Source organism: Aulostomus chinensis, chromosome 17, assembly GCF_037954235.1.
Source record: "Aulostomus chinensis isolate RoL2024-O1b breed Wild chromosome 17, RoL_Achi_v1.0, whole genome shotgun sequence".
NCBI classification, from domain to species: Eukaryota; Metazoa; Chordata; class Actinopteri; order Syngnathiformes; family Aulostomidae; genus Aulostomus; species Aulostomus chinensis.
This window is the reverse complement of record NC_141336.1, coordinates 535,001-549,532: the sequence shown is the minus strand read 5'-3', so window position 1 is coordinate 549,532 and position 14,532 is coordinate 535,001. Positions and strand designations below refer to the sequence as shown.

General features: G+C 45.8%; 1 protein-coding gene and 1 long non-coding RNA gene across 8 annotated transcripts in view; one reads left to right on the top strand and one right to left on the bottom strand.

Moving 5' to 3' along the window:
- Window positions 1-14,532, bottom strand: part of gabrr2a (gamma-aminobutyric acid type A receptor subunit rho2a) — a 67,033-nt gene that overhangs the window by 25,988 nt on the left and 26,513 nt on the right. For 3 of the 7 annotated variants that reach the window (XM_086183304.1, XM_086183305.1, XM_086183309.1), the window contains 4 exons: window positions 11,701-11,807; window positions 7,147-7,275; window positions 1,653-1,720; window positions 158-381 (listed from right to left, as the gene is read on the bottom strand). In XM_086183304.1, the coding sequence (XP_086039430.1) occupies window positions 158-381; window positions 1,653-1,720; window positions 7,147-7,275; window positions 11,701-11,807 (528 nt within the window). Of the gene's footprint in view, window positions 1-157; window positions 382-1,652; window positions 1,721-7,146; window positions 7,276-11,700; window positions 11,808-12,092; window positions 12,458-14,532 lie in introns of those variants that run through there. The other 4 variants (XM_086183306.1, XM_086183310.1, XM_086183308.1 and 1 more) reach the window with 3 other exon arrangements.
- The window catches only part of LOC147245918 (uncharacterized), a 5,024-nt gene continuing 4,449 nt past the window's right edge, over window positions 13,958-14,532 (top strand). Inside the window, exons 1-2 of the long non-coding RNA XR_015109876.1 lie at window positions 13,958-13,990; window positions 14,091-14,163. This is a non-coding gene — a long non-coding RNA (uncharacterized LOC147245918). The remainder of the gene's footprint in view (window positions 13,991-14,090; window positions 14,164-14,532) is intronic.

Here is a 14,532-nt window from a genome sequence, read left to right as displayed (position 1 = left end):
ATATCTGCTGGGATATGTATTCTGGGACATGTCTACAGGGATGTATTGACTGGGATGCGTCTCCTGTGATATATCTGCTGGGACGTTTCCAGAAAGATGTGTCTACTGGGATGTATCTGCTGGGATGTGTCCCCTGGGACATGTCTGTGGTACTGACCTGAGACTGTATAGGACATGTCCATCAGGAAAGACACGCAGCATGATGTTATCGGTGGTGGTGTCATGGATGAAGGATCTTTTGGAGTGGACAAAGAAGACATCAGGAACCCAGATCTTCTTCACCAGACGCCCGTCGAAGGTCATACTCTTGTTGGTGCTGCTGGTGAAGGACAGACGCTCGTCCTTCCAGTAGTGTCTCAGGTACAGCGTCATGGTGAAGTCCTGTTGGAACAATGTTTATGTTCATGTATGTCCATGGTTCCACTATGTCCTCCAGTCTCAGGATCTTCTAAGGCCTCCCCTCCAACCTCATACACCTAAGCTGCAAAGAGATGGTGACTAGATCCCCAGCAGCAGGGGTTTCACCATGACTGACATCAATTACGGATATTAGAACATGAGCAATCCAACCGGCTGAACCTGGTTCCTTGGACCAGCGTCAGGACTTGACATGTGAGCTTGAGTGGGGCTCTGAGCTCCAGGCTGGAGGTTTCTGCTCCCAAGGGTGTGTTCTTTAAAAAAAAGGAGGCGTTGCCAAGTGCAGCCCTGAGACACAGCAATGAATTACAGCCACTGATGAACAATCATCAGGTCTACAGCACAGTGTTTTACAGGACCACACACACACACACACACACACACACACACACACACACACACATCAAGAATGCCAGCTTGGATGAACCTCCTCACATGCAGTCAGAACACCATTGTTTGTCTCAAAAACGTTTTTCAGCTTCTAGCAGGTTTTCTGAGTTTCTGAGGTAAAGAATCACGGACAAACATGAATGTGGTAAACATGATAGACACCTGAGCTAGGAGGGAAGAAATGATGATGATGGTGATGGTGATGATGATGGTGATGATGATGATGATGATGATGATGGTGATGATGATGATGATGGTGATGGTGATGGTGGTGATGATGATGATGGTGGTGATGGTGATGGTGGTGATGATGATGATGATGGTGATGATGGTGGTGATGATGATGGTGATGGTGGTGATGATGATGATGATGATGGTGATGATGATGGTGATGGTGGTGATGATGATGGTGATGATGGTGGTGGTGATGATGATGATGATGATGGTGGTGATGATGGTGGAGGATTGAACCAGCAACCTCTTGGTTACTGGACAGCCACTCTGCCCCTGGGCTGTGTAGTATACAATAGTTTGTGGTCCTCCCACTATTTCAGAACCACAGTTGTAACCCTAGACAGAACCACGTTTTTTTGAGAACCAAGACAGCCTGAGGGACTCTTCTTTCTCTGGAGAAATCTGCATGTGGAGGAACAGTGCCACTCTTTGGCTGGGAAAGTCTTTTATTGTTCTGTTCTTCCTTGATTTTATTTGTGTGTTTCATCTTGATATTTTGTGACATTCAATCATTTGCTTGACTTGGATCTTTATGATCATTGTCAACTCTTCAAACTCCATTGACTTGGAGTTTGGTGTCCAGGTTCAGCAGGTGTGATGTGTTTTCTCACCATGTCCACCTCAGAGATGCTGTCCAGACTCTCCACCTGCACGTCAACTCCCACTGGTATGGCAGGACCTGCAGGACACAAGCACATCGTTAACTCACTGGCGGCGTCTGGCAGTGCGAAAACAGCCAGCAGGCATCTGAGCATCAACCATCAACCCCATGACCCCGGTTGACCCTCTACCACGGTGAGAATCACCATGCAATCAAGGACCACCACAAAATTTAACACCAGATTATTTTCAGTATTTCTGCAGCAGGGCAGCAGGGTGGAGCAGTGGTCCTCACTGTGGCCCCCCAGCAAGAAGGTTGAGGGTGGAGCCCCGGCTGCAGCACGGGGTCTTTCTGGGTGAGTCTCCATGTTCTCCCTGTTCCTGCTGGGTTCTCTCTGGTACTCCAGCTTCCTCCACAGTCCAAAGACATCAAGAGGGGACCAGGTTAATCCAGACTCTAAATTGACCGTAGGCGTGGCTGGGAGAGCCAATGGTTGTCTGTCTCTATGTGTTGGCTCTGCCATGGACTGGTGACCTGTCCAGGGGGAAGGCTGCTGGGATAGGCTCCACCCCCACCACCCTCAACAGGAGAAGAGGGAGAACATGGAGGGAGAGATGGATGGATGGAGGGATGGGATTCAGGGGATAGTCTTGAATTGGGTGAGGAGCTACTTAGAGAGAAGGCAATAGGTTGTGATGATGGGTGGTCATATGTCAGAATGCTTGGACATGCTGTGTGGCGTTCCACAGGGATCAGTACTGGGACTGATGCTATTTAACATTTACATCAATGACATCTGTAATGTATCAATGCTGTTACAATTCATCATCTTTCAAGAGGATACAAATATGCTGGCCTCTGGGGAAAATTTGCAGCAACAACATTAGAATTCAGCAAATTAAAACAATTCATACAATGAATCGGAGACTCAGGCGGTTAAAAACCTTTGCTGTTTTTGGTTCTGAGAGGGGGAGGAGTATCTCCAAGACCAAAACCTCTTTTGAGGACTTGCTGTTAGACAATGAGTCACACCAGTATGAACTGGTGCTGACACTTGGCCCACTCTGATAGTCTCAGTTCACTTGTGTGGGGTTCAGGAACTGACAGCTCTTTCAGTGAAGCAGTGTATGAAGGAGAGAAGGGCACATTGTGCAAGTCAACAGGAAGTGGAACAAGTGACCTAAATAAACTGGTGAATTCTCTTTACAGGCTCTAAATCTGAACATCTAAATCTCTCTGTCTCTCCTCTCATCTCTGGCCATTGTACGAGCCATAACGTTCTAACGCACTGTAACTCCAGCGCTCTGTATCACTTGACCATTGCTGCCATGACCTCTGACCTCTGTATAAGGATAACAGAATTACATGTGACCCTCTCACATACCAGCATTCACACAGATAAAGACCAAGTGAAACGAATGTTTACAGGCGATTTGAACCACTTTGCATCACTTATCAAGAGTCAGTAATCCAGAGAGATTAGCAGAGACACTAAATGATAGATTAGAGTAACCAAAGCCTTTCAGATAAGGGGCTTCTGAGGCATCTCTGTGTTTGGGATTATTCTTGATTTACTGGAACAATGGCATCATGAGAGTTGCACCTTTTGTCAGAGTACAAATACATGATTTAACAATGACATACCATTATGAACCACGAGGAATGAACTCATGAGAATGTATCAATGTCTATCTATCCATCAATCTATGTATCTAAAAATGAAATCGTTGAAACCAGCAAGGCTTAGTGCACCTTTAAGTGTGTATGTTTGAGTGTGCGTGTGAAGAAACCTGTTTTCAGACATAAATTTGCACAGTTTCATTGTGGCAACTTGCCCTTCATACGGGGACAAAACTATCAAAACAAAAGTTGTCGTCACGGTCTATGTTGTCCTCCTCCACTTTATCTGGTTGGTCTGAGTCGCGGGGGCAGCAGCCTCAGCAAGGAAGCCCAGACTGTCCTCTCCCAGCCACGTCCACCAGCTCTTCAGGGGGAATCCTGAGGCGTTCCCAGGCCAGCCCAGAGATATAATCCCTCCAGCGGGTCCTGGGTCGGCCCCGAGGTCTCCTCCTGGTCAGACAAGTCTGGAACACCTCCTGAGGGAGGCGTCCTCACCAGATACCTGAACCACCTCCACTGACTCCTACCTGGAGGAGCAGCAGCTCTACTCTGAGTCCCTCCTGAAGGACTGAGCTTCTCACCCTGTCTCTAAGGGAGAGCCCAGCCTCCCTGAGGAGGAAACTCATTTCGGCTGCTTGTATTGGCGATCTTGTTCTTTCAGTCATTACCCAGAGCTCATGACCACTTAACTGCCTCAACGACTTCTGCCCCGGAGAATGGACACCCCCCCTCCCCAAGTCATCCTCCAACTGTTAGACCTGCCTTCACCAGGCTACCAGAATCAGCACAAGAGACAAAGTGTCCACACAAGGAGCTCAAGGTTTAACAAACGAGGTTTATTAGTGTACAGTGGTCGTGTCTGAGACACAACAAACAAGACACTAATAAAACGCACGGGGCGCAAAATTAAAATTTGGAAAAACACTAAATCTAAACACGGGCAGCACTGTAAGCTGAAGGAACGATAACAAAAAGGCGACCACCAGACTAACTCTGGGGTGAAATAAGAATTTGGGGGAAAAAATAGTCAAGGCTGATGAATCAGCGAGCCAAACAGAATGGGAACGGAAATCAAAAGGTCAGCACTCAGCTGCTATAATCCGGCAAATGACTAACAAAAATACCACAGAAATACTGGGTCTTCTGGCACACCTTAGTGGCTCAGGAAAAAGTGGAGCGAAATCACACTTAGAAAAAGTAACAATCAACGAGGAGGTCTCTCTACTCGGACTAGAAAGGTAACAATGAGAAAAAAATAGAAAACAGCGACGAGACAGCAAACTCGGAACAAACTTACAAAAATGCACAGAAGGTGAGCAGGTCAAGACGATGGATGCTATTCAATATTCCAGCACATGGAAACAACCAGCTCAGACTTAAATACCCAGGGGGGGTAATCAGGGAATGGATTCAGCTGGTGTTTCCTGTGTGCCACAGAGTGACTGACAGAGGGAGCAGCCAATCACCAACCAACAGGGGCGGAGCTTGGAACTGGGTAGAGAGAGGGAAATGGCACAGGAATGCTGGATCATAACACCAACTCTGTTTGCTCCATGGAATACGTGTTGGTGGGATTGAGGAGTTCCTCAAAGTTTTCCTATTTCTGTACAATTATCTTCCCAGTTGACATCAGCAGCCTCCCGTCTCCACTGTAACAGTGTGGGCAAGTTGCAGCCTTCCACCCCTGAGGCGATGGACAGTTTGCCAGAACCTTTTCGGTACGACCTTACGTAAACATTGGGGTCAGAGTTGGTCAGTGTTAGGTTGGTTCCAGTAAGGTTAGTCAGGGTTAGGTTGGTAAGATTTCTTAATTGCCTGCCCCCCCACAGGGATAAATTAAGTTTTTTGAATCTGAAGCATTCGGTTCGTCTGGGTTACTTTGGTTAGGTTAGTCCAGGTGAGGTTAGTTTTGTTGATTTGGGTTTGGTTGGTTCAGTTTAGGGGAAAACAGTTTTCTCTGTGGCAGCCAAGTATCCCTTACTGATGGAAAGAGAGTAAAAGCTGAATATCATGAAACCTAGTAAGATAGGATTTAACTGTGACCTGGGTTAGGGTTGGGTTAAGGTGCTCTATGACACTGGAGAAAAATGCTGAAATCAACCAATAACGCTTGTAAACCTGCAATATACAGGGCAGATGGTAAGAAAACCAAAATATGAAAAACAAAAATTAAAATAAATGAACCACTCAAATAAGTATTAAAAGAATTTTAAAAAATCAAAAGATTCAAAAAGACTGTATTTGTACTCTGAAAAACATCTGCCAGCGGAACTTCCACCATCCCAGTCCAGCAGACACTCAACAACCAGGTCCAGCAAGCCTGGAAAGGGGTCAGGGCACAGAGAGCCAGCCAGCTTAGCACTTAGATAAGGACCTCTGTGTGGCAAAGGACAGGGTTCGTACCACGAAGGTTTAGAAAACTAGTCCACAATCTTAGTATTAAGGCCACTGGTTAGGTTTAGGGTAGGTGGCAGGGGTGAGGGTTAGCGTGTTTGGGGGTTAGCGGATTATAGAGTTAGTTGGTAGTAATTAGGTTAGAGGGTTAGGCCAAATGGAGAGCACAGTACTCTTAATAGGGTACTCTGAGGGGCATTGGCTCTCAGGGTTTATACAGCTGATGTTTTAAAATATTGTTGTTTTTTTAAAATCCAAAATGATTTAAAAATTCTTGTTAAAATTTAATTAAAATAAAATTGAGTTAAAATTGCAGCATAGATTGGGTCACAGGGCAGGACTTAACAGGAATTTTTTTTTTTTAATCAAGTTCTCCAGACTCAAAGGGTCTCTGAACCATCAACCCAGGTGGTTACCCTGAAAGAGACTAAATTGCAGGTTAAATAAAAAACATGGTAAGATAAGATAAAATAATATCTTATAAATCTTTAAAAACCAGGGATTGTCATGTAATTTAAAAAAAGTAATAACACGTGTCGTGTGCAGGATGATCTCCATCCCGTGAAGTTTTTACTTTAGAGACAAGATGTCCTATGTTCAATAGGTTCATTACAAAGAAAAACTTCACCAACTGTGACTCTGCACACGAATGCATCCATCAAACCAGTTCTTTATCCTAGTCTTCATGAACAGGGGAGCGGGGAGTCATGCGCCTCTCCTTGCTGCAGGTCCAGGTGGATGGTAGAACTATAACTTCCAGTTCACCATTTTTTCTTTGCAACTGAACCCAGTCAACCAGAGGTGTACCTTTGGGTTGGCAGACTTCAAAGACCCTTAAAGAGGATGGACAACTGCTTCCTGATGATGTCACATGCTGTTGGTAACTGCTGGATATTATGGCACCTGACTGAAAGACTCAAGGGGGGTGAGATTCAGCCACTCTCCAGAATAAAAGCCTCTGAGTAGCATATAGACATATTGAAGCTTTCTGTACATTTGCGGTGTGGAGCGATGCATCAATGACCCTTTAACCTTTTCATCAAGACTGAAAGATTTAAAAAATTCAATGGCAAAGCTCCCACTGCTGATACGACATCAAGTGTGAGTCTTTGTCCAGAACCAGCTTGTTTGCTGTCTAGGTGTTCCAGTCCCACTTTGAGAAAGGGATTTATTTTATATTTTAAAAGTCCTGTTTTAGTCGGACGAACTCTATTAACCAACTTTCTCTCACCTGATGTAAAGGGACCATGTGTTCCATTAATAAAAGCAGTTACAATTCAAGTTAGGTACCAAAAACAAAGTGCTGGTTGGAGGTGAAATGAATAAACACAAAACATGTTGTACTGAGTGGGGGGGGGGGGGGCACTGATACTGGAACACTACTCAGACCAGGCAGACTGTTCTGGTCAGCTCACTGGAAGTTTATTCAACTAACATGACAGACCAGTGCTCTGCTTGCTAACAGGCAGTAAGCTCCGCCTCTCACGCACCCTGGAATCCCATGCTGTCCTGTGATAGGCAGAGGGCAGCTGACCCACCTCCAGACTCAGTGCAGTCATGAATCCAGCTTCTTGTGTTGGTCCACACTGATAATTTATTCTCTTCGCTCTGTCCAAAGACTGAAATGTAGACGTTAGCAAACCAACAGCACACAGACATACAGAATGAAATCTGAATCAGTACACAAGGATGATCTCATGCAGTGACTACAAGTAAACCAGAGGCAAGAAAATTAGAAAATTCCTCTCTCTTTTCTTCCTCCACAGCAACACGATGCACCAAACCTCCATGGAGGCTCTGTTTGGGGTTGATGATCACACTGTGAGGTGGCTCTCCACTGTGATGTCTCTGTGATCTCAGCCAGACAATACAGAGAGCTCTCTCTCACTGATTTGTCTCAGTGTTGAAGAGGAAGTTTGACCATGTTCCTCTGGGGGAGCAGATATTCTCATGAGAGGAAATACTTCCAACATGAATCACTGTACTTTTTATTTCAAATCTTTTCCAGTATCAGAACATTTCATTTCATGAGAATAAATGACCTTAGATAAAAGACGTGTCCTGATATGTTTCACGTGTAGATGGATTGTACAAAGGGCCCGTGACTATCATGAGCATGGAGAGAGGACCGCTCAGTCCCAGCAGAGTCCTCCTGCTGCACTGTTAATTATCTCCATCGCGAAGGAAGTCAGTCGCATTCAGGTACATTAATACTTGGATATCAAAGTATCTCGAGTCAGGATGTATCTGGATGTACTTTTACTGCTACTTTTGGATTTCCCCGTTTTTGTGGCTGCTCCTCAGTTGGGACACAGTGTCATTTGCGGGGTAACAGCTGTCTGATGGCGTAACAGATTGGTGCCTGTGCTAATCTGAACTGTAAGCAGGAGGAAGTACTGCCAGCTTAATCTGCTCATCACTGCTGCTGTGCAGCTAGGAGGAGCTAGGCTATCACTGCTAACCACAGAGCTACACTCTGGTCACCTCAAATGGAGCTAGTAAGTCCAGATGGTATGTGGGTGTTTCTGTCCAATCCATCAGAGAGCACTGCGCAAAGCTTTCACTCCAAGAGAGGAAACCAAAACTGTGGTGATTATGTTGTGGCGGTGCTGGCCTGACCTCAGGTCCCCGAACAGATGACACACAGAGACAGCATGGCACTTAAGTGCTCGCTGATAAAGCAAATGACATGTTGGTGTTGTTCATGACATTTCCAGACTCAGCCTCCATCATTTCGTGCGCGCGCACACCACCAGTCAACTGGTTGCAGACACAGTGGTATGCAGATATCAGTGATGATGTCATATGCTGTTGGTAACTGCTGGATATTATGGCACCTGACTGCAAGAATTAAGGGGGATGAGACTCAGTCACTCTCCAGAATAAAAGCCTCTAAATGGAAGATGGACATGTTGCAGCTTTCTGTACATTTCAGCAATGCATCAATGGCCCTTTAACCTTTTCATCAAGACTAAAAGATTAAAACATCTCAGTGGCAAAGCTCCCAGTGTGAATGTGCGGATGAGGCTGCAGCGGGGGATTATTGGGAACCATCACAAGCTCTGTTGATTTCCCTCAGATGAGAAAAAGAGCAAGAAGTAGATTTTACCTTCTTTTAAATTCTGAAGGTGACGTTTGCTGCTTGTTTCATCCCAATAAATCTATAAGCACTTTGATGACTGCTCATCGTAGGAGGAGCTTTTATAAATAAATGGAAAATGACCATGAGTGTAAATGTAACCCCAGGTAACATCATCAGGTTTGATTAGGAGTGGCTTTATATGGCTCCAGCAGTGAGACTTTCAGGGCCTCTAAGGGCTCCACATGCCTCTGTGAGGGCCCCTATAAGGGCTCTACAAGGGCCTTTGTAAGTGTTTCGGTAAGGGCCTCTGAGGTTCTCTATGAGGGCCACTGAGGATCTTTGTAAGGGCCCCTGAGGGCTTCTATAAGGGCCTCTGTGAAGGCCCATATAAAGGTTTCCAAGGACCTCTATATGGCCTCTAGGAAGCTCTATAGGGGCCTCTATGGGGCTCTTTGAGGGCCTCTAAGGGGCTCCATAAGGGCCTCTGAGGGTTTCTATAAGGGCCTCTGAGGGTCTCTGTAAAGACTCTTTTGAAGGGCCTCTGATAGTCTCTGTAAGGGCCTCTGAGGGCCTCTTTAAGAGCCTCTGAGGGCTGCCAGCTGCTGGAGGTTGAATGACAGTAAGACAAGCTCACCTCTGACTTAGTGACCTCTGGTAAATCCGCAACATTGCTAAACCATTACAATTTCTGAAAAGCACACAGAGGCTTTGGTGTACAGTTGACAGATCATGCATACATCAAATGACGTGGCCAATGGTGTTCCCTCTCTTCCCTTCTGCACAGATTAACAACAAGCTTAATGTGTTATTTTACTGGGGATTAAGAGCAATAATACAGCCCACATGCCAGCCACACTAACCCCCTCTGTCCAGCAGCACATATCTCTTAGCACATGTACAGCAGTACTCACTCATCCTTGCTGCCACTGTGTACATGAATGTTCCCTGACACTCCTGCATGGACCTGAAACGTGTTTTCTCTTCATCTCTACTCATCTATGGGGTGTGTCTTTGGGTTCAGACTCACTTCTTTGACCCAAAATAAAACAATCCTGGAAAACATGTCAGGCAAAGATGCTGCTCCAAGTTTAAGCAGCAATGAAGAGGTTTTTGCTTTAACCGATTCAGCAGGACGAGGTTCATGGTTGGAGAGAAATGAGACACCGGCATCTTCTCGCTGTCAGCCTGCTCTTCTGTCTGACAGCAGACACGTGTGACTTCCCCCTTGAATCATTGGGGGTTGTTGTTATTTGCAACAACGGGATCAAAACATGTGGTTGGGCTTCTGCAAATCCACAACATCAACTTAATGAGGATGTTAGAACAACTAGAAGAGAAGACAAGGGGGGTGATGGAAGACGAGGCAAAGCGAGAGGGGAAACTAAGCAGATGAAGAACAGAGCTGCTGAGATTGTCCGAGCCAGCAGCAAGTATTTACTTTCACTGTCTACAACAACATGACGCCACCCCCCCCCCCCCCACACACACACCCACACACACCCACACCATGATAGCACCCCTCACATCGCTGCCATTCCTGCTGTGGATGGCTCGTGTGGAGTGGTGCTGATAGCTACTCGGCTTGGAGGGCAACTGTGGTCCAAGTGTCAACTTTATTTGTCATTAACATTAAAAGTACAATGTTCAATCAAAGCATTTTGCACCTGAAACCCCTTAAATAGAACCACAGCTCCTGCTGGGCCAGGAGACACAGGTGATGGTTCAACAGTCCAGATGAAGAACTGGAGAGGTGATTGTTAGCATGGCTCAAAACACCAATTCAAATAATCATGTTCTAAAAAGATTTAAAGGATTTCAGTTCTAATGCGGTTCCAGTCAGCTCGGCAGGTTAAAATCATCAGTGTGTACATTTTGTTAAAGTTGCTCAACAATTAAGATGAATTCCACCAGATAAAACTTGATTGAGTTCTGTTTTCCTGTCAAATTTCCACTACAAGACAAGATATTCCTTTAGGGTCCATAACTGGTTCCTCACCAGGTATCAATATCAGTGTCCCAACACACACTCTCAAATACCAGCACCACACACACACTCGATGGACACTGATGGTAGGAAGTCACAATCGTAGCTGAGTGTAAATAATGGATGCAGAGTGTTTGTGACACTCATCACTAGCAGGTCTACTTGCAGTACTGAAGATATGGAGTCATGTTGAAGTGGAAACTGCTCCCTGATCTGTTTGGATGGAAAAGCCATGTTCAACAGAGGACAAATGACTGGAGGGCTGCGTCGTTTGTCGGGCGAGACTCTCTTTACTCATGTGACCAGAACTGGGACTCGGGGGCCACTGCCCTGGCTATTTTTAGTCCTAGTCCCAGTGTGACCTGCTCTACACATAAGGGCGTACAAAAGTGTTCAGACGTATGGGTTTTGAAACTAGACCCGGATCTGACAGACCCATGAGCATGTTCTCCAGTGAAACATTCATGGTGCTGCAGGAGGAACCCTACACTCCAATTCTGTTGAATGCTATAATGACAATAAAGGCTTACCTACTTACTTACTTTCTAGCACTAGTAGTACTGGTACTGGAAGTACTAGTAGTACTAGCACACCTCCCAGATCCCTGACTGATGCTTCTGCTGGAGGAGGCTGCAGACTTGGCGAAGGCTGACACCTACCACAAGTAGCACTAGTGCTTGTACTAATACTAGTACTAATGCTAGTAGTACTTCCAGTGCTACCAATACTATTGGTGGTAGTGTCTCCCTCCCTGTCTCTCCTTATCCATCTGTTTGTGGCCCACCATGGTGATGCTAGTGTGTCTCCCCACTCTGGGCTCATTATGCATCAGATCTTAGGATGGGGATGTGGATTGGACTCTGTAGGTTCTCTGATGTGGGAGCCCCATCCTGGGTGGGGTGACTGCTTGTCAGCAGCCATGAACACAAACCTCTATACATCCAAGAGGAAGAGAGAACAAGAGGAGTGGACACCTACCTCCAAATGCTGGCCTCATGGTGAAGTCGTGATCATCTACTTTGAGTAGATGTTCTGTCTTCACTTTGCGAGACTTGGTCACATCTGGCGGCTTCTTCACCAAGGAGCTGGAGGAGCAGGAGGAGGACAGTCACGGTCAATCATGGTGGCGTTATTGTGTCACGCTGTAAAACCTAGCAGTACATCTTAATAAAAGAATGGAGTTCATAGAACTCATATGACACAGGAAGTTCTAGTTCCTCAAGTGATGAACTCACATGAAGATTGACTAGCTGCTATAATGACTCAGTCATTTGGAGTTCGATCAACTCTTTGTAGATTTTCAAGTTAAGTGCTACAATTGCAATGAGTTATGTTCACTTGTCTGATCGAAACTGATTTCATGTTCTCACCATATTTCAGATCTTTGCTCGGGCCTGATTGTTTTATATTTTTTTTAAAAAAGGTTTCATGTTGGCGGCCCAGTGGAGTAGTGGTCCTCACTGTGGCCCCCCATCAAGAAGGTTGAGGGTGGAGCCCCGGCTGCAGCACGGGGTCTTTCTGGGTGAGTCTCCATGTTCTCCCTGTTCCTGCTGGGTTCTCTCTGGTACTCCAGCTTCCTCCACAGTCCAAAGACATCAAGAGGGGACCAGGTTAATCCAGACTCTAAATTGACCGTAGGCGTGGCTGGGAGAGCCAATGGTTGTCTGTCTCTATGTGTTGGCCCTGCCATGGACTGGTGACCTGTCCAGGGGGAACCCCGCCTCTCGCCTGTACTCGCTGGGATAGGCTCCCCCCCCCCCCCCCGTGACCCTTAATCGGAACAAGCGGAAGACAATGGATGGATGGTTTAATGTTAGATTTGATGCAGAAAGTGAGTTTATCCTGTTTTGTGATTAATTGCTGACTGTTGCTATGACGATGGGTATTTTTGTGGTGACAAAAGCTGTTTTTTTAACACAAACCCTGATCTTTTCCCATAACCAAGTGGTTTTCATGCCTACACCTAACAAGACCTTAACCACAGCGTTGTCACACCATAAAACTTGTACTTGACATTTTTTTCGGTTTGGGGAAGAACAGTGCAACATGTCACGCTTGTGCACACACGCAGAGCTGAGCTGTTCAAGCGCCAAGTGCACTGTGCACCTACACCGCCGCCATTACATGGTGCTCACGGAGACTGAAGCGTAGCTGAGCGGATACACTCACGCGTGGAATATTCAGTGGTTAATCAGCATTTGCTTCCAGTAAACCAAGTCAGGTAATGCTGTTCTGTCTTTCATGGGCTTGCTAGCTTGGCGTTTTCAAGCTAATACATTTCAAGCTAGTTAGCCTTCGCCTCAAGTTCCAAGGAAAGAACTGTTTGAGGTTTTTGACGCCTGCACAGTATTCTCTTACCAAATCACTACGTGTCAAAATTACAAGAACCAGTTGAATAAATTGGTGTCCATTCGTTACATTCTGTCACCGATCCTAGCTAGCAGGTCATCAAACTGGCCAGTCGTCATCCGAAAATACCGCTTGAAGCGGCAGTTACGGAGCCCCTGGAGGAGCTCTGTTCACCGAGCTGAGCTCGCCTCTAGATGGTGTTGATAACCCAGATACGACGGCGTTTAGTTTTCCGATGTATTTCTACCTTCCACAGCAGGTACAACGCAACAGTTCTGTGAATATTCATGGTGAAATGGCGGAAAGAAACGTTGCCAGAAATACTCGCTCCTCGGCCAGTTGAGCGAACTCGTGTATTTGTGCGAATGACACTAAAATGATCCGGCATCAAATTCCCGAGAATGACACGAAATTTGGGTTCGCGTCCGGTGTGAACACACAGTCGGGCTTCCAACTCCTAAACTACAAGGCCTACAGATTTGGCCAATACACCGTTGGATTCGGGCCAGCGTCAGCGACGCGGCCACAGGCCCTAACAACGCTGCTTGTTTTTAATTGTTTTTTGAGCCTATGGTTCTAATGTGAATTCATCTTCATTTCAGTTGTGGCTGAATCCAGGGACCCAAGTCATGTGGAAATGTGAGTTGTGTGCCATCACAGTCAGTTTACTGAGACTCCAGGCCAGTATTTCACAGTTCTCCCTTACCATGCTTATATCACAATGGAATATTTCTTTATACTTTTGTGTTTGGTGCAGGTCTATGGCGAATTCCATAGTGTTGCCAGTCAAAGCCTGCAATATTCCTTCTTCGCTGCTCTTGATAGAAACATGCCACAGCTGCTCAAACTCTACAAAGAGAGGAGGACTGGAGCTTTTGGTGGGAAGATGAGAGATCAGCTGATGGCATACAAGGAGCAGGTAAGTGTGTTCATCTGTTTGCTGAGGGTGCAAGAAACTGAAAAAACACTGAACTGATGAAACTGCTCTTCAATCGGTCTATCTCTTGCTCTCATGAAAGGACAAGAATGACAGCAGCTAGAACAGCAGCCCTGGGTGGCCTGCCACTCCACCTAAAAGAAGACTCATCAGAGGTCTGCAAGAGTTGCAACGTAATTTCTCATTCTCCATTACGTTTCATTTTTCACAAGTTGTTATTGGGTTAGGGTTAGGGTTAACTTTAGGTTGGTAACCTGCCAAGCAACTACTTTTACAAACATTTTGATGCAGCCTATGACGTTTGGCTCCATAAGCTGACTGTGAAGCCAGCTCTCTCTGGTACAAGTGTTTTTGTTGGGAAAGCTGTACTGACACAATGCTAGGACCCTGCACACTGATCCAACAGTATGCTCAATTTCTATTTGTATTGTTATTTCTGCTTCATTTGCCTCGTTAAAACATGTTTTGTATGCGTTCCCGACCTCATGAGTGTTCCATATTTCAGTCGGAGGAGTCTGAAGCAT